At 43.4% G+C, this 20,570-nt stretch overlaps 1 protein-coding gene across 2 annotated transcripts in view; it reads left to right on the top strand.

The window, feature by feature from the left end:
* LOC124556078 (retinol dehydrogenase 13-like) overlaps positions 1 to 20,570 on the top strand; it is a 205,148-nt gene that overhangs the window by 78,500 nt on the left and 106,078 nt on the right. For both annotated transcript variants that reach the window (XM_047130104.1, XM_047130105.1), the window contains exons 2-3: positions 3,008 to 3,138; positions 12,943 to 13,146. In XM_047130104.1, coding sequence (XP_046986060.1) covers positions 3,018 to 3,138; positions 12,943 to 13,146 — 325 coding nt within the window. In that variant the 5' untranslated portion in view covers positions 3,008 to 3,017. The remainder of the gene's footprint in view (positions 1 to 3,007; positions 3,139 to 12,942; positions 13,147 to 20,570) is intronic.

Raw genomic sequence — 20,570 nt, 5'->3', positions numbered from 1 at the left:
AATAATTGGATTTCGAAAACGAGTCGCAAAAGTGTTAATCTGTGACGCTACCTACTGTGTCACCGCTTCAGTTAAATTTACTGCATGCTAAAAGGCATATAAATTACGGCGGAAACTTTGACCGTCCTTTTCTCAGAAACGATCGAGTATCTACGTATAACCCGCGACCCGTGTTCGCTTATTGAGAGTCCTCTTCCACTAACCAACGTTTCTTGGAAATCGGGTGCTGCCAATTATCGTGTCCTCCTCGTTAACAGGAATCCGCTGTCTTAATTCACCACGTAGCCACAGCTCAGCAGATTTTTTTAAAACGCAATCCCAGTGTATGGTGGCCTGTTTTAAGAACCCGTTGCCGTCAGAATACACGCTATGTCCTTTAGAGATGCAGTTTGTTTTTTGACAGCTGACTGCTGGTTGTTCATTATGTGTGACACTTGTGCTCCACGCATTTTTCCTGTGCCATCCGGATGGTCTTACTTTTTCCCCTCTTTACTTATCTCGACTACGACTGAGAGATATTTCTTTGAGTTTAAAACGGTTTCGTGGCAATAAAATATTATGCAGCACTCGAATTCCAAAAATTACTAAGAGGTTGTGAGAGGTGGATTGACATGAGGTTGGATGGAAGGGAGGTTGGGTAGATACATTCACTTTTAGCGGAACAATAAAGTTTATTTCAGTCAAATGATCGCACAAAATTCTGTAATACTTCAAGCGGTTTCGCCTAGTGATAGTAACAAATCAGTCGAAACCGGTTTTGCCATTAATGAATTTACTAGAGAACTTGATTGAAATAAACTTTGTTGTTAAAAGTAATGTACTCGCTGGAGTTATTTCACGATAACATGACAAATATGAACAAGATTACAATTAATCGTGTAACATTAAAGTTTCAAACAATTTGATGTACTACCAACATTCTGAAGTGCAGGTGGACATATATGTTTTTCTTTTATTGTTTCGAGACATAATTCATTATTATTTCTTTGAGGAGGGGAGATAGTTAGCAACTAAATTTGCTCATCCATCCCACCAGCTCAGGGCTGGAAAAACTATTCAATACTTGTACATAGCAAATAAAACAATTTCTATCACATAGGAGTGCTACAAACTACTTAAAAGTCAAAACTACGAGGGGGCCCAATAAGAAAGTTTCCCTATTGTTATAAAAGGAAAAATATTAGACAGAATTTAGCATGTTGAAATAATTTTATTGACACTGTACAATGCATCTGTTACTTTTCTACATAGTCACCATGGATTTCAAAGTACGTCTGGTAAGGTAACAAGTTTTTCCAAACTAGGTTGGGGCCTCCGCTACTAACCATCTGTTCACTGTTGATGTGACTTCATCTTCTGTTTGAAGTTCTTGCCTCCTAGATGAGCTTTGAATTGAGGGAAAATGTGGAAATCACTTGGGACAAAATCTGGTGAATATGGAGGATGGGGAAACACTTCCCAGTTGAATGTTCCGAGCTCTGCCTGAGTCGTTGGACATGTCATGAAGAAAGAGAACTTTGCGAGACATAAGTCCAAGAAGTTTTATTTTGATGGAAGCTCGCAGATTCCACAAGACGAGCGCAGTACCCGACCTCATAAACATTAGCTTGAAAAAGCATGTGTCACGTTACCAAAAATACTTAGAAAAACTTGGCGACTACGTAGAAACGTAACAGAAGCATTTTACAATGTCAAAAAAATTTTTTCAAAATGATAAATTGTGTGTAATGTTCTTTATAAAATAGAGAAACTTACTTACTGGATATCCCTCGTAAATGGTGTCTCTACTGGGCAGCAGAGGAGATGGAATTCTACGGAAATTAAATTGTCACATAGTGTAAACGGTGAACCATATATCCCTCTGCTCCTCTGCTAACCATAATCTTGCTGTCAACGAAATCTATCACGCATGAGTGTGAATCCGAGTGGTGTCAGGAGCTACAAGATAAGAAGAAGTCCGTCTGACCCAGTTGCGAACTCGGCGTTCTCCTCTAACACGTGACTTTCTCTTCCGGAGAAAGGATTCGTTGTTTTTCGCTACGTGTGGTTCCGCTTTCACTGCTGTACATTTTACTTACTGCATTTCATTTGCGAAGAACAAGGCAAGTCTAATTGTAGATGTATAATTGTATAGCGACATGCGACAAGACACTAGTACGCCTTAGAAACAGACACAGTTGTACGAAGGAAACTGCTGACTGATCCATAGGTTCACAAGAAGTCTGTTTCGAGGTCATCGTAAATTAATCTATGATTACGTCATCCTCAGTATCTTTATTGATTAGTCCAGCCAACAGGGTCACAGCTTGTCCCGTTTTATTTTCGAACACACATAAAATAAAATAATTGAATAAAACTTTATGAAACTGCTGTTCTATTTTTTTGCACGTCCTATACATAGTACTGATGATGTCCACATTGTCACCTGACATTTCAGTGAACACAGTCAATTAAGAGGCAAGTGAAGTCACGAAACGGAAAGAAATTAACTGATTACTTGAAAGACGCGACATTCACTGAGTATCACAAGCACGGAGGCGGCTCCCGGGAGTGGTATCGTAAGTACTCTGACGTCACAACTCGTGGAGACAGTAGATAGTGTACGATGTCTCGGTAATATAACAGAACAGAACATACAGATTCGTTTGTTGTTGCCACGGACATCCAATCTCGCACAGTAACAGGCTGAGAAAAATGGTCAAAGTTCGATATGAAAATTTTAGTTCTCGCAAACTAGCCGAGGTGAACGTTTTGCGATATCATAGCAAAGTGAAAACCTGGCGAAACAACCACGACCAAAACGAAATATACCAACATTACATTTTGGTCTTCAACGGCTAAATTTTCTATTTCGGCAGTGACAGAGTCGTCGTGAAGGCGAAATGTGGGACTGCTGTATATCAGCACCAATTAGTAACAATGCGTTTTATAGGACGCTTTGCTAAACTTGTAATGTGTAGCGTACGTTCTTATGCGGTGGTTCACTTAAAAATGCCTTATGTTGCAGCTCGAAGAGGATGGGCATTGTGTTTAGTGGACGATGCTACAGCAAGGCGCGTCTGGACAACAAAACGGCCATCATCACTGGCGCCAACACAGGCATCGGTAAAGAGACTGCGTTGGACCTGGCCCGCAGAGGTAAGTCATCTTGTTCATTTGCAACGTGCTTGTAAAAAAAAAAAAATGGTTCAAATGGCTCTGAGTACTATGGGACTCAACTGCTTAGGTCATTAGTCCCCTAGAACTTAGAACTAGTTAAACCTAACTAACCTAAGGACATCACAAACATCCATGCCCGAGGCAGGATTTGAACCTGCGACCGTAGCGGTCTTGCGGTTCCAGGCTGCAGCGCCTTTAACCGCACGGCCACTTCGGCCGGCGCTTGTAAAAAGAACTCAAAATATAATCACTGCTCCTTCATTTATAAATCTTTCGCATGAGTTACAGGTAGTTTTTATTCTTTGGTTTATATGAATAACGCAGACCAACACATGTAACTTCGTATTTAATACTGTTATATTTAGTGACACCATACTAAAAAGAGTGAACGTGCCGACAGAATAATGAAACAATGCGAACAAAATACACTCTTAAGACAGAAAAAAAACCGCACTACGAAGGAATTGTCCGAATGGGACGGAAATCAGTAGATGTGATGTATATGTGCAGAAAAGTTGATCGTCGGTAAAGCAGGTTGCAGACTGAGATTCATTGGAAGAATCCTAAGGAAATGCAATCTGAAAACAAAGGAATTAGGCTACAGTACACTTGTTCGCCCACTGCTTGAATATTGCTCACCAGTGTGGGATCCGTACCAGACAGGGTTGATAGAAAAGATAGAGAAGATCCAACGGAGAGCAGCGCGCCTCGTTACAGGATCATTTAGTAATCGCGAAAGCGTTACGGAGATGACAGATAAACTCCAGTGGAAGACTCTGCAAGAGAGACGCTCAGCAGGTCGGTACGGGCTTTTGTCAAAGTTTCGAGAACATACCTTCACCGAGGAGTCAAGCAGTATATTGCTCCCTCCTACGTGTATCTCGCGAAGAGATCATGAGGATAAAATCAGAGAGATTAGAGCCCACACAGAGGCATACCGACAATCCTTCTTTCCACGAACAATACGAGACTGGAATAGAAGGGAGAACCGATAGAGGTACTCAAGGTACCCTCCGCCACACACCGTCGGGTGGCTTGCGGAGTATGGATGTAGATCTAGATGTAGAAAAACAAATGATTACAATTTCAGAAAAATTGGATGATTTATTCAAGAGGAAGAGCTTCACAAATCGAGCAAGTTAATAACACGTTGCCGGCCCTTGTGGCCGAGCGGTTCTAGGCGCTTCAGTCCGGAACCGCGCGGCTGCTACAGTCGCAGGTTCGAATCCTGCCTCGGGCATGGCTGTGTGTGATGTCCTTAGGTTAGTTAGGTTTAAGTAGTTCTACGTCTAGGGGACTGATGACCTCAGATGGTAAGTCCCATAGTGCTTAGAGACATTTCAACCATTTCTTAATAACACGTTGCGCCACCTCTGGCCCTTATGCAGGCAGTTATTAAGCTCAGCATTGATTGACAGAGTTGTTGTATGTCCTCCTGAAGGATATCCTACTAAATTCTGTCCAACTGGTGCGTTAGATCGTCAAAATTCCGAGCTGGTTGGAGGGCCCTGCCCATAATGCTCCAAATATTCTTAAATGGGGAAACATCCGGCGACCTTCGGGCCAAGGTCGGGTTAGACAAGAACGAAGTCAAGCAGCAGAAACTCAAGACGTGAGCGACCGGGTATTATGTTGCTGAAATGTAAGCTCTGGACGGTATGCCATGAAGGGCAACAAAACGAACGTACGAGGATGAGTCAAATGAAAACCTTAAATTTGTAATAAGAAATCGAAATTTCGTGCCGTTATCCTGTAAGTTGGTAAGCTACAAACAGCGTGCAGAATCGCCTGTAGATGGCAGCATAGTGCAGATGCACTCATACCGTCGCAATATCAGTATAAAGATGGCCGCCCCACTTGCGACTTGCACCAGGGAAGAACAGCGTTGTGTTATTCGGTTTTTACGTAGTCAAGGTGTGAAACCTATTGAAATTCATCGACGAATGAAAGTTCTGTACGGTGATGCATGTTTGTCACAGCAGCAAGTCTACGAATGGAGTAGGAAGTTCGTAAATGGTGTGACTTCAATGGAAGATGCTCCTCGTCCAGGTCAGGCACAACGAGTTGTGACTCCACAGAACATTGCAGCAATTGAAGCCATAGTGAAGGAAAACCGCCGAGTGACACTGAATGACATTGCAGCATGTTTACAGATTAGTCATGGGTCAGCACACCACATTGTGCATGATGTGCTCCAGTTTCACAAAGTGTCTGCAGGATGGGTGGCACGGCAGCTGACTCCTGAAACGAGAGAACGACATGTTGATGCTTCTGAAGAACTTATTCGGCGCTTTGAACGAGAAGGTGATGGCTTCCTTGCAAGAATCGTTACTGGGGACGAAACCAAGGTTCACTTCCACCAACAGGAAACAAAGAGATCGAGCAAGGAATGGCACCATTCCTCATCACCAAAACCAAAGAAGTTTCTAACAGAACCATCAGCAGAGAAGGTTATGCTGACTTTCTTTTGGGACGAAAAAGGCGTCATTTTGGAGCATTACATGCTTAGAGGGACTGATGAAGAGGTGCGTGAGTGGTTGTGCGGACTACCAAAAGAACTTTTTTCTAAAGGAATTTATGTACTTTGCAAGCGCTGAAGGACCTGCATTGAGCGTGGAGGAGATAATGTTGAAAAGTGATACAGCTTTGTACCACTTCTGCACAATAAATGATATTTAAAAAAGTATTTAAGGTTTCCATTTGACTCACCCTCGTACAATATCGTCATCGTACTGCTATGCTGTAAGGGTGCCGGAGTTGACAGCAAGAGGGGTCCTGCTATGAAAAGAAATGACATCCCAGTCCATCACTCTTGAATGTCGGGCCTTATGGCTGGCGACAGTCAGGTTAGTATCCCACCACTGTCCGGGCCGTTGACCCATACGTCTTCACTGGTCATCAGGGCTCAGTTCGAAGCGGGACTCATCTCTGAAGACAATTATATTCCAGTCAATGAGAGTTCAGGCCGAAGACGTGTCTGGAGACGCCCCAGACAGCGGTGGGATACCAACCAGACTGTCGCCCGACATACGGCCAACAACCGAGAGTGATGGTCTCGTATGCCTTTTCTTTTCATATCAGAACCCCTTTGGTTGTCATCCGCGGCATGCTTACAAGACAGCAATACGTCGACTGTATTCTATGTCCCGTTTTGGTTCAAAGCACTATGGGACTTAACATCCATGGTCATCAGTCCCCTAGAACTTAGAACTACTTAAACCTAACTAACCTAAGGACAGCACACAACACCCAGTCATCACGAGGCAGAGAATATGTCCTGTTTTGTTGCCCTTCGTGCCAAACCATGTTGGGCTTACATTTCAGCAAGATAATTCCCGCCCGCTCACGGCTTCCGTGCTTTCAAACCTTGCCTTGGTCAGCAAGATCGCCGGATCTCTCCTCAATTGAGAACGTTTGGAGCATGTCGAGATGTTTACGATCTAACATGCCCTTGGACAGAACTCGACACGATACCCCACAGGCGTACATCCAACAACTCAATGAATGCCAAGCCGAATAGTTGATTGCGTAGGGTCCAGAGGTGCACCAACGCGCTACTGACTTGCTCAATTTGTGAGGCTCTTTTTCTCGAATAAGTCATCCAATATTTCTGAAATTGTAATCATTTGTTTGTCTGTATATGTACATCACATCTACCGATTTCCGTTCCTTTCGTGGTGCACCTTTTTTTGTCCTAGAGCCTATAACGGAGAAACCTCGCTATTAGCGAAGATCGAACTGAAATATAAATTTCGAGAAAATAAAACCTGAACTTTCTAAAGTGTCGCTGTACTGTTATGACATCTAATACGCTTTACATGCAAACTCATTCATGCAGTGCGTTTTCTCTTGAAGTGAGATCGATGCCGTGCTCTAAACAAAAGGCAACTCAGCCACTGATTGTGACAGGCGCAACACATATGAAGAACAAACTTACGAAGGTCGTCTCTCATTAAATGTAACTGAAAATGGCATGTATCGTTGTGCTAACAACATACTTATGAAGGCCAGATATTGGACTCTCATTCGGAATGAGCAGGAGAAGCGACTCACTACTAAAATAACATCTAGTTCTTTGCCGACCGGGGTGGCCGAGCGGTTTTAGGCGCTTCAGTCTGGAACCACGCGACCGCTGCGGTCGCAGGTTCGAATCCTGCCTCAGGCATGGATGTTTGTGATGTCCTTAGGTTAGTTAGGTTTAAGTAGTTCTAAGTTCTAGGGGACTGATGACCTCAGAAGTTAAGTCCCATAGTGCTCAGAGCCATTTGAACCATTTTTTTTTTCTAGTGCTTTCCCAAGACTTTTGTTCACTCGATACATTTATTTTCTTACTACAGAATGCTCTGTTATCTAGATACTAAGACAAAAGGTGTATTTCATACGCATTAAAATTACACCTACGCAAAAAAGGAACAAGGCTATTCGCATCCGTCTTCGTTTGGAATTACAATGAGGTGACAAAAAATCGTGGTACAGGGATATGCACATATAATGATGACGGCAGTATCGCGTACACAAGGTATAAAACGACAGTACATTGAAGGAGCTGTCATTTGCACTCAGATGATTCACGTGAAAAGCTTTCCGGCGTGATTATGGTCGCACAGACTTTGAATGCGGAATGGTAGTTTGATCAAGACGGAAGGGCATTCAATTTTGGAAATTGTTAGGGAATTTTCGAGACTCACAGTGTCAAGAATGTGCCGAAAATACTACGCTTCAGGCACTACCTCTCACCACGAACAACACACTGGCCGACGGCCACTACTTAACGACCGAAAGAGTGGCGTTTGCGTAGAGTTGTCAGTGCTAACAGGCAAGCAACACTGCTTGAAATAAACGCAGAAATCAATGTCAGGCGTACGAAGAATGTAACCGTTAGGACAGTGTGGCGAATTTTGGCGTTAATGGACTACGGAGCAGACGAGCGACGAGTGGCTTTGCTAACAGCACGACATCGCCTGCAGCGCCTCTCCTGGGCTCGTGACTACATCGCGGGGCCCTAGATGACTGGAAAACTGTGGCCTGGTCAGAGGGGTACCGATTTCAGTTGGTAAGAGCTGCTGATAGGGTTCGAGTATGACACAGACCCCACCAAGCCATGGACACAAGTTGTCAACATGGCACTGTGTAAACTGATGGTAGCTCCATGATGGTGTGGGCTGTGTTTGCATGGAATGGACTCGGTCCTCTGGTTCATCTGGAGCGATTATTGGTTCAAATGGCTCTGAGCACTATGGGACTTAACATCTGTGGTCATCAGTTCCCTAGAACTTAGAACTATTTAAACCTAACTAACCTAAGGACATCACACACATCCATGCCCGAGGCAGGATTCGAACCTGCGACCGTAGCGGTCACGCGGTTCCAGACTGAAGTGCCTAGAACCGCACGGCCACACCGGCCGGCGAGAGCGATTATTGACAGGGAACAACTTTTTTTTTTTAATTTGTGGTAAAGTCTTATGGGGCCAAATTGCTGAGGTCATCCGTCCCTAAGCTTACGCACTTCTTAAACTAACTTACGCTAAGGACAACACACACACCCATGCCCGAGGGAGGATTCGAACCTCCGACGGGTGGAGCCGCGCAGAACGTGACAAAACGCCTTAGACCGCGCTGCTATCCCGCGGGAAACAATTATGTTCAGATACTTAAGACCATTTACAGCCGTTCGTGGACCTCATGTTCCGAAACAACGATGTCATGTCACTGGGGCACAACTGTTCGCGATTGGTTTGAAAAACATTCTGGACAATTCGAGCCAACGACTTGGCCACCTAGATCGTCCAACTTGAGTCCCACCAAACATGTGTGGGAAAAAATCGGGAGGCCAGATCGGGCACAATATCCTGCAGTGGAAACACTTTCGCAGCTATGGACGCCTATAGAAGCAGAATAGCTCATTATTTGTACAGTGGACTTCCAACGACGTGTTGAATCCATGCGGCGTCTAGCTGTTGCAATACGCCGGGCAAAAGGATGTCCGACACCATATAAGGCGATATCCCATGACTTTTGTCACCTCAGTGTATATGACACATGTCTTTCAGAGTTACAAAATTTTGTGTCACACGATTTGCCCTGGTATTTGCATATGGTACTATTCAGAGTGATTCGTTTTTCCGGATAGGACCCCGCGGTGGTAGAGAAGAGGAGGCTAAGTGCAGGCAACGGATTCCACCCTCTCCCGCCGGCCGCGGTGGCCGAGCGGTTAGAGGCGCTCAGTCCGGAACCGCGCGACTGCTACGCTCGCAGGTTCGAATCCTGCCTCGGGCATGGATGTGTGTGATGTCCTTAGGTTAGTTAGGTTTAAGTAGTTCTAAGTTCTGGGGGACTGATGACCACAGTTGTTAAGTCCCATAGTGCTCAGAGCCATTTTGAACCACCCTCTCCCATTTCCTCTCTCTCTCTCTCTCTCTCTCTTTCTTTCTTTCTTTCTTTCTTTCATCGCATCAATTAGACAAACACACCACAAGAACTCTACTGGTACATACACGATCTCCTGCACGCGGCAGATACACTTAAGACACAACACTCACTCTACGCGAAGGGAAGGCGACGTTTTACACTAGGAAGGAAAAACTTTCTAATCAGAATGCTGAATAACCTCTGAGGGCCTCAGCCACCAGTGTTATCAACGTCGTATGAATTTGCTCGTTGTTCGCACAGCCTCATTTCTCCGTATTCGTTTTGTGATAGCTTGTAGCATCCTTGTACTCTCAAAACCTCGACAGCTACTGTGGTTGAAAACATGATGTGCTCTATTCTCCGGAGTAATCTCTTCGTGTATGAGGCCAATGTTCAACCGCCTCAAGTCCTGCTTGTACGCATGACTGGCAACATGTACTGCAACTCATCGACTTTACACTTTTAGCACATTTAGATATACGCATAATTTGAGTGAAACATAATTATTCTACCTCTAAGTTGAAATTAATTCCAGCCCCCATTTCTATCCAAGAATTTCGTCACGTTTCTCATAGTTGTAAGGCAAATGACGGAACTGGAGACACTTTCCGAAACTATACGCTTGTTCCATTCATACCTCACTGGAATCTGGACGTAAAGAGCAATGTTCCAAGACTGCCCGCTTTTTCGACTTGGGCAGAAAATTAAACATAGAAATAAAAACATAGTAAAGCAGCACACGTGTTAGCAGAAGTCACCAAATTTATCACGTCCGCCGTATTTCGGCCATACGTAGTACGTTCGTTTCGATGAGGGTATTAGTCTGTCGTGCTGTGCTGTGAAATGAGAGCAGCGGACTTAGTTGGATACTTAGGGCAAATGGATGGTGAAACAGTCGGTATTTTTGTCCTTGGTAGGCAAGGAGTACAAATTTATAGGGAACAAGGAAAACTAGATATTTTATTTTCCATTTTTAATGTATAAATTATGGCAATGTTGCCCAGTAGGTAACTGTCGAACTGCAAATCGTAACATGTGGGTTTCTTTTTCAGTCACTTATCGCATCTTTTACGCTTGGTAGTGATATGTAGATCTGAACGTAAAAGGCTAGTTACTGCGTGGTTCGGAGTCCACGTTACACTATAGGTCGCCCTATAATTGGCAGCGTAAGTCACTTCAGAGGTAAGAGGGGGCGACAGCATGCCACCCACTACAAGATCAAGTCTGATAAAATTCCAATTGTTCATCAGAATGGACTCTAAGTGTTGGACGATAAAGTTTAGTTCGGAAATGAGTCAATATCGCTCCGGACACACACACACACACACACTCACCTATCCACCCATCCACCCGCACACACGCACTCAACACATCCACTCAAACTCACACACACACACACACACACACACACACACACCAGTGAGCCTAAATTCTGGGGAGGCCAGGAAACATTTTGGAAAATCCCCTTTCCTTCCCTTTGGATGTACATACGAGTATATCTAGGGTTCCTAACGACCTCTACCTAAGGACATCACACACATCCATGCCCGAGACAGGATTCGAACCTGCAACCGTAGCGGTCGCGCGGCTCCAGACTGAAGCGCCTAGAACCGCTCGGCCACACTGGCCGGCGAGCCCAACAAAGCTCTAGACTTAGCTGGCGGACGGAATACGCTTTTAATATCAAATCTCGTTAAAGTTCTTCCTATTTTTGAAAAGATTCTTCTACATCTATATATCTACATCTGCATATATATTTCGCTAGCCACCAAGCGGTGTGTGGCGGAGGGCACTATTCGAGCCAGTCATATTTCCCCCTACCCCCCACCCCTCTCTGTTCCACTCGCGGATCGCGCGAGGGAAAAACGACTGTCTGAACGCCTCAGTACCAGCTCTAATTTCCCTTATCTTGGATGGTGATTATTTCGCGATATGAAAGTTGGTGGTGATAATATATGCTCTACGTTCTCGGCGAAGATCGGATTTTGGAATTTAGCGAGCAGCCCCTTCCGTTTAGTGCGTCGTCTATCTGCAAGTGTGAACCACTTCAAACTTTCTATGAGATTTGTAGCGCTCTCGCGATGGCTAAATGTACCAGTTACTAATCTTGCCGCTCTTCTTTGGATCTTCTCAATCTCTTGGATCAGACCCAACTGGTAAGGGTCTCAAAAATGGTTGAAATGGCTCTGAGCACTATGGGACTCAACTGCTGAGGTCATTAGTCCCCTAGAACTTAGAACTAGTTAAACCTAAGTAACCTAAGGACATCACAAACACCCATGCCCGAGGCAGGATTCGATCCTGCGACCGTAGCGAACTTGCGGTTCCAGACTGCAGCGCCTTTAACCGCACGGCCACTTCGGCCGGCTAGGTAAGGGTCTCATACAGACGAACAATTCTCTAAGGCTGGACGAACTAAAGTATTGTAAGCAATTTTTTCTGATGAAGGACTGCATCTCTTCAGGATTCTACAAATGAACCGCAATTTAGAGTTCGCCTTACCATTTACTTGTGTAATCAGATCGTTGCATTTGAGATCATTTCGAATAGTCACACCCAGATACTTGACTGATGTTACTGCTTCCAAAGACTGGGCATTTATTTTGCACTCGTGCATTAATTGGGATTTTCGCTTTGTTGTACCCAGCAGTTTACACTTACTAATATTGAGAGTTAACTTCCAGTCATTAAGCTACGCGAAATGTAGGAATACCACCGATTTGCTTGTATGGTCTGTTGGTTCCCGCGAAGATCCAATCTGTAGAGCACGACCGATCTGATTGTCGGTATAATCAGTCTGCTTGAACACAGCTTTTAAATGATCCAGTTCTTGTGTCAAACTATCTGAATCTGAGATGGCGCAAGCTCTTTTTACCAATATACGTAGGACCCCATTGCGTTGATACGATGGATTACAACTTGATGCGTGAAGATATCAATCAGCATGCGTGGGCTTACGACAAACACTGTGTCCCAATGCCCCACCATTCCTCCTGCAGACCAAGGCATCTGAAAACGGAAGTCTTCCATTTTTTCAACTTCCATCGTGAACTTAATATTGGGATTCTGACAATTAAAATTATCTAGGAAATGATCCAGAGCCTCCCTCTCATGTGGCCATACCATAAACGCATCGTCGACTTATCTCCAAACGGAGCCACAGCCTAAATCTAGAATGTACACGGGAAATGTAGTCAAACAGCGGTTTAAAAACAGTGGTGTCTAGTACATTCAGTGTATTTCTATCGTCGGGAACACAGATAACTTTTTTTATTATTATTATTACCCGGTTACGGGTTCCAAAGCTGCAGATGGTGGCCCACAAAGATTGTATACACCTCGAGAGAAACAATGATATGATTTGTGTTTGCAGGAGCGACCGTGGTGCTAGCGTGCCGAGACGAGCAGAAGGCGGAAACAGCGGCGGAGGACCTTCGGAAGCGGTTGCAGAGCTGTGAGGGGGCGGGGCAGGTGCACGTCCAGAGGCTGGACCTCGCATCTCTCACTTCAGTTCGCGCCTGCGCACGACGGCTCCTGGAGCAGCACCCTAAAATACACCTGCTCATCAACAACGCCGGTAACAACAACACTCTCTTTGATGTATGCCGCAGTAAGATGATATTACCATAGGTTGACTTCTGGAGGAGGCCGATGGATGACAACTTGATGTATGAAGATATCCGTCTGTATGCGTGGAATTACGATAAACACTGTGTCCTATTGTCCCATCATCCCTCCTTTAGACCAATACATCTAAAAACGGAAGTTTTCCATCCTTTTCAACTTCCATCGTGAACTACAGCACACGTAAAAGATTATTTTACTTTAGTAAAACTCTTTAAGAAAGAATAGTCAATTTATGTGCAATCCTTGTCCACATGAAAGACAGTATACAGGGTGATTCTTACTAACGTTTAAAAAACCCCGAAGCTACATAGATGACGACACTATATGAAATAAAATCGTCGTAACTTCTGAACGGTTTTGCGCTAGGACGCTGAAGCTGCACGGTTGGCCGCGGTGCATGATGGGAATTAGTATGCGCATGCGTGCGCACCTTGTTGTCGGCCATTTGTACATGAAAATGTCACGAGGATACAGCGTACCTGAGCGTATAGCGCTTATGAAGGCCTACTACGCGAGCAATACCAACCCAACTCCGGCTCAAAGGAAGTTTGCGACCGAGTTCAAGCTGAAGACAACCGGTCCAAGTGTGCTAACATTCAAGAGTTTGATTCGCATGTTTGAGAGAACGGGTAGTGGTCGTGATGACAGTGTTGGCAATGTCGGCCCTCCAAAAAGGATGAAAACGTCTAAAAATATCGAGAAGACCCGTGCTGTGTTTCAAACCAGCCCCAGGAAATCGATCAGACGAGCTGGACAACAGGTGGGAATCAACTGGGAGACACTGCGACGAATTGTCGTTGAAGTGAACTCTGCGGCTGGTCCCGGCGGAGGTTCGAGTCCTCCCTCGGGCACGGGTTTGTGTGTGTCCTTAGGATAATTTAGGTTAAGTAATGTGTAAGCTTAGGGACTGATGACCTTAGCAGTTAAGTCCCATAAGATTTCACACCCATTTGAACTTTCTTTTGTCGTTGAAGATCTACATCTCTTCCCATACAAAATTCGAACCCATCTGCCATTAAGCTCCAGGGCCATGTAACAGCGGCTGTGTTTCACCAACAGTTTTGTTCACGGAATTGACGAACAGGATTTTGACGTGAATAAGAAAAATTGGCGCATTTGAGGGACTGAGAATCCGTATTTCGCGATCAAGAAGTCTTTTCACCCTCAACGGGTGACGGTGTGGTGTGCAATGTCCAGTAACGGAATAATCGGTGTGATATTCCTCGATGGCACGGTGACTTCCGAACAGTACGTGAGAAACTTCCTGGCAGATTAAAACTGTGTGCCGGACCGAGACTCGAACTCGGGACCTTTGCCTTTCGCGAGCAAGTACTCTACCATGTAGAGCATCTACATCTACGTGGATATTCTGCAAATCACAGCCGCCCGGGGTTGGCAGCCGGTTCTAGGCGCTACAGTCTGGAACCGCGGGACCGCTGCGGTCGTAGGTTCCAATCTTGCCTCGGGCATGGATGTGTGTGTTGTCCGTAGGTTAGTTAGGTTTAAGTAGTTCTAAGTTCTAGGGGACTGATGATCTCAGCAGTTAAGTCCCATAGTGCTCAGAGCCACACAGCAGTACTCCAAGAGAGGATGGACAAGTGTAGTGTACGCAGTCGCTTTAGTAGCTCTGTTGCATCTTTTAAGTGTTCTGCCGATAAAATGCAGTCTTTGGTTCGCCTTCCCCACGAGATTTTCTATTCCTAGTCATTGAGGTATCTTATGTAAATCGTTTCGCAATTTGTCAGAATAAATACACCAAATAGCTGCTTATAGTAGTAATCTTTATTTACGACAGATTATTTCAGCTTAATCGCCATTTTCAAGTACTTGTAATTACAATTTGTGGGAGAATAGGTATGGATGCTGTGGTGTGCGTACTGTAAGACCTTCGGTACACACACCATCAGATTATTTGACTTGTCGCTCTAACGAAGTAGGCGAGTGTCAGCGATATGTTACCAAGGTTAGAGCAAAGTCTACAAAGAAGCCATGGATTACTCGAGGAATAGGGGTATCTTGTAAAACAAAAAGAAAACTGTATCTGTCAATCCGAAACATTTCCAATGTTGATGCTATAGCACATTATAAGAAATACTGCAAAATATTAAAGACTGTAATACAGATGTCAAAGCAAATATATTACAAGGAAAAGATAGTCATATCAGATAACAAAATAAAGACAATATGGGATATAGTGAAGGAGGAGACCGGTAGAACCAGACATGAAGAGGAACAAATAGCATTAAGAGTAAATGATGCATTGGTGACAGATGTGTATAGTGTTGCAGAACTTTTTAACAAACATTTTATAACTGTTACTGAAAAGATGGGGTTGTCAGGTTCGGTAGATGCTGCTATGGATTACCTTAGACCAGACATTTCAAGTAACTTCCATAATATGAATTTGACCCTCACTACCCCAACAGAAATAATGTCCATCATAAAATCTTTAAAATCAAAAACATCTAGTGGGTATGATGAAATATCAACAAAGTTAATTAAAGAATGTGATTCTGAGCTAAGTAACATATTAAGCTATCTGTGTAACCAGTCGTTGATCAGTGGAATATTTCCCGAATGGCTGAAATATGCTGAAGTTAAGCCACTGTTTAAGAAGGGAGATAAAGAAATAGCATCAAATTTCCGTCCAATTTCACTGTTGCCAGCATTCTCAAAAATTTTCGAAAAAGTAATGTACAGTCGTCTTTATAACCATCTTATCTCAAATAACATACTGTCAAAGTCACAGTTTGGATTTCTAAAAGGTTCTGATATTGAGAAGGCTATCTACACTTACAGTGAAAATGTACTTAATTCATTAGACAAAAAATTGCAGGCAACTGGTATATTTTGTGATCTGTCAAAGGCATTTGACTGTGTAAATCACAATATCCTTTTAAGTAAACTAGAATATTATAGTGTAACAGGAAATGCTGCAAAATGGTTCAAATCTTATATCTCTGGCAGGAAACAAAGGGTGTTATTAGGAAAGAGACATGTATCAAGCTATCAGGCATCATCCAACTGGGAACTAATTACATGTGGGGTCCCACAAGGTTCCATTTTGGGGCCCTTACTTTTTCTTGTGTATATCAATGACCTTTCATCAGTAACATTACCAGATGCCAAGTTTGTTTTGTTTGCTGATGATACAAACATTGCAATAAATAGCAAATCAAGTGTAGTCTTAGAAAGATCAGCCAATAAAATATTTGTAGACATTAATCACTGGTTCCTAGCCAATTCTTTGTCACTAAACTTTGAAAAAACACACTACATGCAGTTCAGAACTTGTAAGGGGTGTCCCAAGAGTATATGTCTAACATATGATGACAAGAAGATAGAAGAAGTGGACGGTGTTAAATTCTTGGGATTACAGCTTGATAATAAATTCAACTGGGAGGAGCACACCACAGAACTGCTGAAGCGTCTTAACAAATCTCTGTTTGCAATGCGAATTTTGTCAGACATAGGGGATATAAAAATGAAAAAGCTGGCATACTATGCTTACTTTCATTCCATAATGTCATATGGGATTATTTTCTGGGGTAATTCATCAAGCCAAGCTAAAGTTTTCCGGGCACAAAAACGTGCAGTAAGAATTATATGTGGTGTGAACTCAAGAACATCCTGCAGAAGCCTGTTTAGGGAACTAGGGATACTAACTACAGCTTCCCAATATATTTATTCCTTAATGAAATTTGTCATTAAAAATATATAACTTTTTCAAACCAATAGCTCAATTCATGGAATCAATACTAGAAATAAGAATAATCTTCACAAGGATTTAAAGTCACTTAGTCTTGTACAAAAAGGTGTGCATTATTCAGGAACACACATTTTCAATAACTTGCCAGCAGCCATAAAAAGCTTAACAACCAATGAAATTCAGTTTAAGAGAAGCCTAAAGGATTTATTGGTGGCCAACTCCTTCTACTCCATTGATGAATTTCTGAGGAAAACCAACTGATTTGTATATAAGTACAACATATCTTCTGCACAATATCAGTGCAGTAATGTGTTCACTGAAAATTTGTGTGTGTGTGTGTGTGTGTGTGTGTGTGTGTGTGTGTGTGTGTGTGTGTAAGTATAATCTAACTTCTGCACCATTTCAGTGCAGTAATGTGTTCATTGTAAATAAGTATTACAGTAGTTGTATTACATGTTTCTTACCTTATAAATAAATAAAAAACTTTTTTATTTTAAATTCAGTGCAATAGTATTTGTAAAATGACTCTTAGTGTTCATTAAAAAATGACGATCATTCCACTTGGGACCTGTGGAATGGTACATTAGCTTATTTGTTTTAGTTTAAATATTTGTCATGTATTGTTGTTTTTCTGACATGTTCCACATCCTGGAGGACCTCCTCACTACGGATCAATTGGAATGAAAGTAAATCTAATCTAATCTAATCTGTCTCGTGGTCTTATCGTGGTGTGTTTATCTTCTGCCGTTAGGTCAGACAATAGAAATGCCACTTGCACGCTTAGAGTAGCTGATTGACGGTAACCAACATTAAACAGTACTTGATTAATTTTCAGACACATTTATTAAAATAATAACAAGCATAAAAATTACTTAACTTGGTTCTGGATGCTATTTACAATTGACAATCTGAAGTTCCTTTGGTATTGGTTCGTTAATCTTATTCTCACATATATCTCTGATACTTGACAAAAGTGTCTATGCATTTATCTTCATGGCTATGTACAGGAGTATGGTAACCTTATTAGGCGCAGACTGAAACTTTACTATAGACTGGTACAGAGAAATGTAGAACTCGTACAGCCTAGTGCAGACAAATGCAGACTGACTAATCGGAGGTCTGTACACTCGTTATAATACCTCGCGCGTTCATGTATCACTGAGCGAGTGTGATCCGCGAGGAGAAAAGGTCCTACGTTAGCAGCAATCTCATTGGCTGCGTTACATATTAATACGCGGATCGGCGGAAGCAGAATTTGGTCTGTCTCTATGGCAGCGCCATCTCGTAGTGCGGAGATGGACGAACGCTGCGCCTGCGCTGTTGTGCTTACAAGGGAAGCTCCCCATCGCACCCCCCTCAGATTTAGTTATAAGTTGGCACAGTGGATAGGCCTTGAAAAACTGAACACAGATCAATCGAGAAAACAGGAAGAAGTTGTGTGGAACTATGAAAAAAAAGCAAAATATAAAAACTGAGTAGTCCATGAGAAAGATAGGCAACATCAAGGAAAGTATGAGGTCAGGAGCGCCGTGGTCCCACGGTTAGAGTGAGCACTTGCGGAACGAGAGGTGCTTGGTTCAAGTCTACCCTCGAGTCAAAAGTTTAATTTTTTGTTTTCACACAATTATCAAAGTTCAGGCACTCACACATAATCAACTTCGCTCTCCAAAATTCCAGGACATGTTCAGATTTGCTTGGACATATGCAGGATTTGACGGTCTGCACACGGAAAAATTTGAAAACGTTAAAAACATATGTTTTGACAGAGCACAGGGAAAACTGTACGACTGTGAAACTGTTGCATTCATTTGTTGCAGTTTATGTGACAAACACTTATGTTTTCATCACTTTTTTGGAAGTGATTATCACATCCACAAGAAAACCTAAATCGGGAAAGGTAGAAGAATCTTTTTACCCATTCGCCAAGTGTACAAGTTAGGTGGGTCGACAACATATTCCTGTCATGTGGAGCACATGCCGTCACCAGTGTCGTATAGAATATATCAGACGTGTTTTCCTGTGGAGGAATCGGTTGACCTATGACCTTGCGATCAAATGTTTTCGGTTCCCATTGGAGAGGCACGTCCTTTCGTCTACTAATCGCACGGTTTTGCGGTGCGGTCGCAAAACACAGACACTAAACTTATTACAGTGAACAGAGACGTCAATGAATGAACGGACAGATCATAACTTTGCGAAAATAAAGATATTCAAATTTTCACTTGAGGGAATACTTGAACCAAGGACCTCTCGTTCCGCAGCTGCTGACGCTAACCACGTGACCACGGCGCTCCCGAGCTCATACTGTGCTTGATGTTGCCTATGTTGGACATGGACTACTCAGTTTGTATATTTTGCTTCTTTTTTCATAGTTCCACACAACTTCTTCCTGTTTTCTCGTTTGATCTGTGTTCAGTTTTTCAAGGCCTATCCACTGTGCTAACTTATAACTAAATCTGAGAGGGGTGCGATGGGGAGGTCCCCTTGTTAGCAGGGCGCGCTGTAGTGGGAAAGTTGTGTTCGCGCTGACTATGCGGAACTATGTACACAACAGATACCAATTGCAGGTAGTTGAAAATGGCAACTATGCCAAAACAGCCTGCTGTAACTAAAGATTACTTATTATAAGCAGCTGTTTGGTGTATCTACTCTAAAAATCATGCTGTTACCAGACATATACTACACTGCTGGCCCTAAAGAAGAAAAATTGTTTCGCAATTTGTTTATAACTTATGACTTACTAGACAGTAAACGACAGTATCATCTGTAAACAACGTAAGACGGCTGCTCAGATTGTCTCCTAAATCGTTTACATAGATATGCAACAGATCATTTATGTACACAGAAAACAACAGCGGTCCTATTACACTTCCCTGTGGCACTCCTGACGATACCCATCTCCCTGATGAAGACTTGCCGGCGAGGACAACACACTGGGTTCCGTTACTTGAGAACTCTTCGAGCCACTCAGATGGCTGTTTGCAGCAACATAGGTATCCACACGGACAGTGCGACAACGTTTGGAGCACCGAGAACTGCAGCAGGGCGACCATAGTTGCGGCATCCCTTGACGTGGCATCAGAGACCGACTGACCGACAGGGTTGCTTCAGCGAGAACACTGGAGACGGGAGTGCCGCACGTATTTTTTTCATACGAGTCCAATTTGAGCCTAAAGCATTACGGTAGATGTATCCATGTGTGGTGGCTCCGAGGAAAACAAACGTTGCCAGACTGCGTTCGTCATCGTCATATGGGTCTAGGACCTAACGTTAAGCTATGGGGATCATTACGTACTCAAGGCGACTGACTACCTCTGGTTCGCACAGCCGATACATGTCAGATTTATTAAGTCCGTGGCTGTGCCGTATCTTTTATTTAATGAAATTCTACGATTCCACCATATTCTAAAAATATATTCTTTATGTTAATAACTTGAACACAGCATATTAATGTTCCAACCCGCCAGGGTAGCAGAGAGCGTTTACGCGCTGCTTCCTGGACTCAGGTAGGCGAGCAGGCCCCAGATCGAATCCGCCTGGCGGATTAACGACGAGAGCCAGTGTGCCGGCCAGCCTGGATATGGTTTTTAGGCGGTTTTCCACATCCTGCTAGGAGAATACCGGGCTGATCCCCACGTTCCGCCTGAGTTACACTGCTCGCAGAC

The sequence above is a fragment of the Schistocerca americana genome, chromosome X (assembly GCF_021461395.2).
Source record: "Schistocerca americana isolate TAMUIC-IGC-003095 chromosome X, iqSchAmer2.1, whole genome shotgun sequence".
NCBI lineage: Eukaryota > Metazoa > Arthropoda > Insecta > Orthoptera > Acrididae > Schistocerca > Schistocerca americana.
This window is presented reverse-complemented; position numbering and strand designations above follow the sequence as displayed.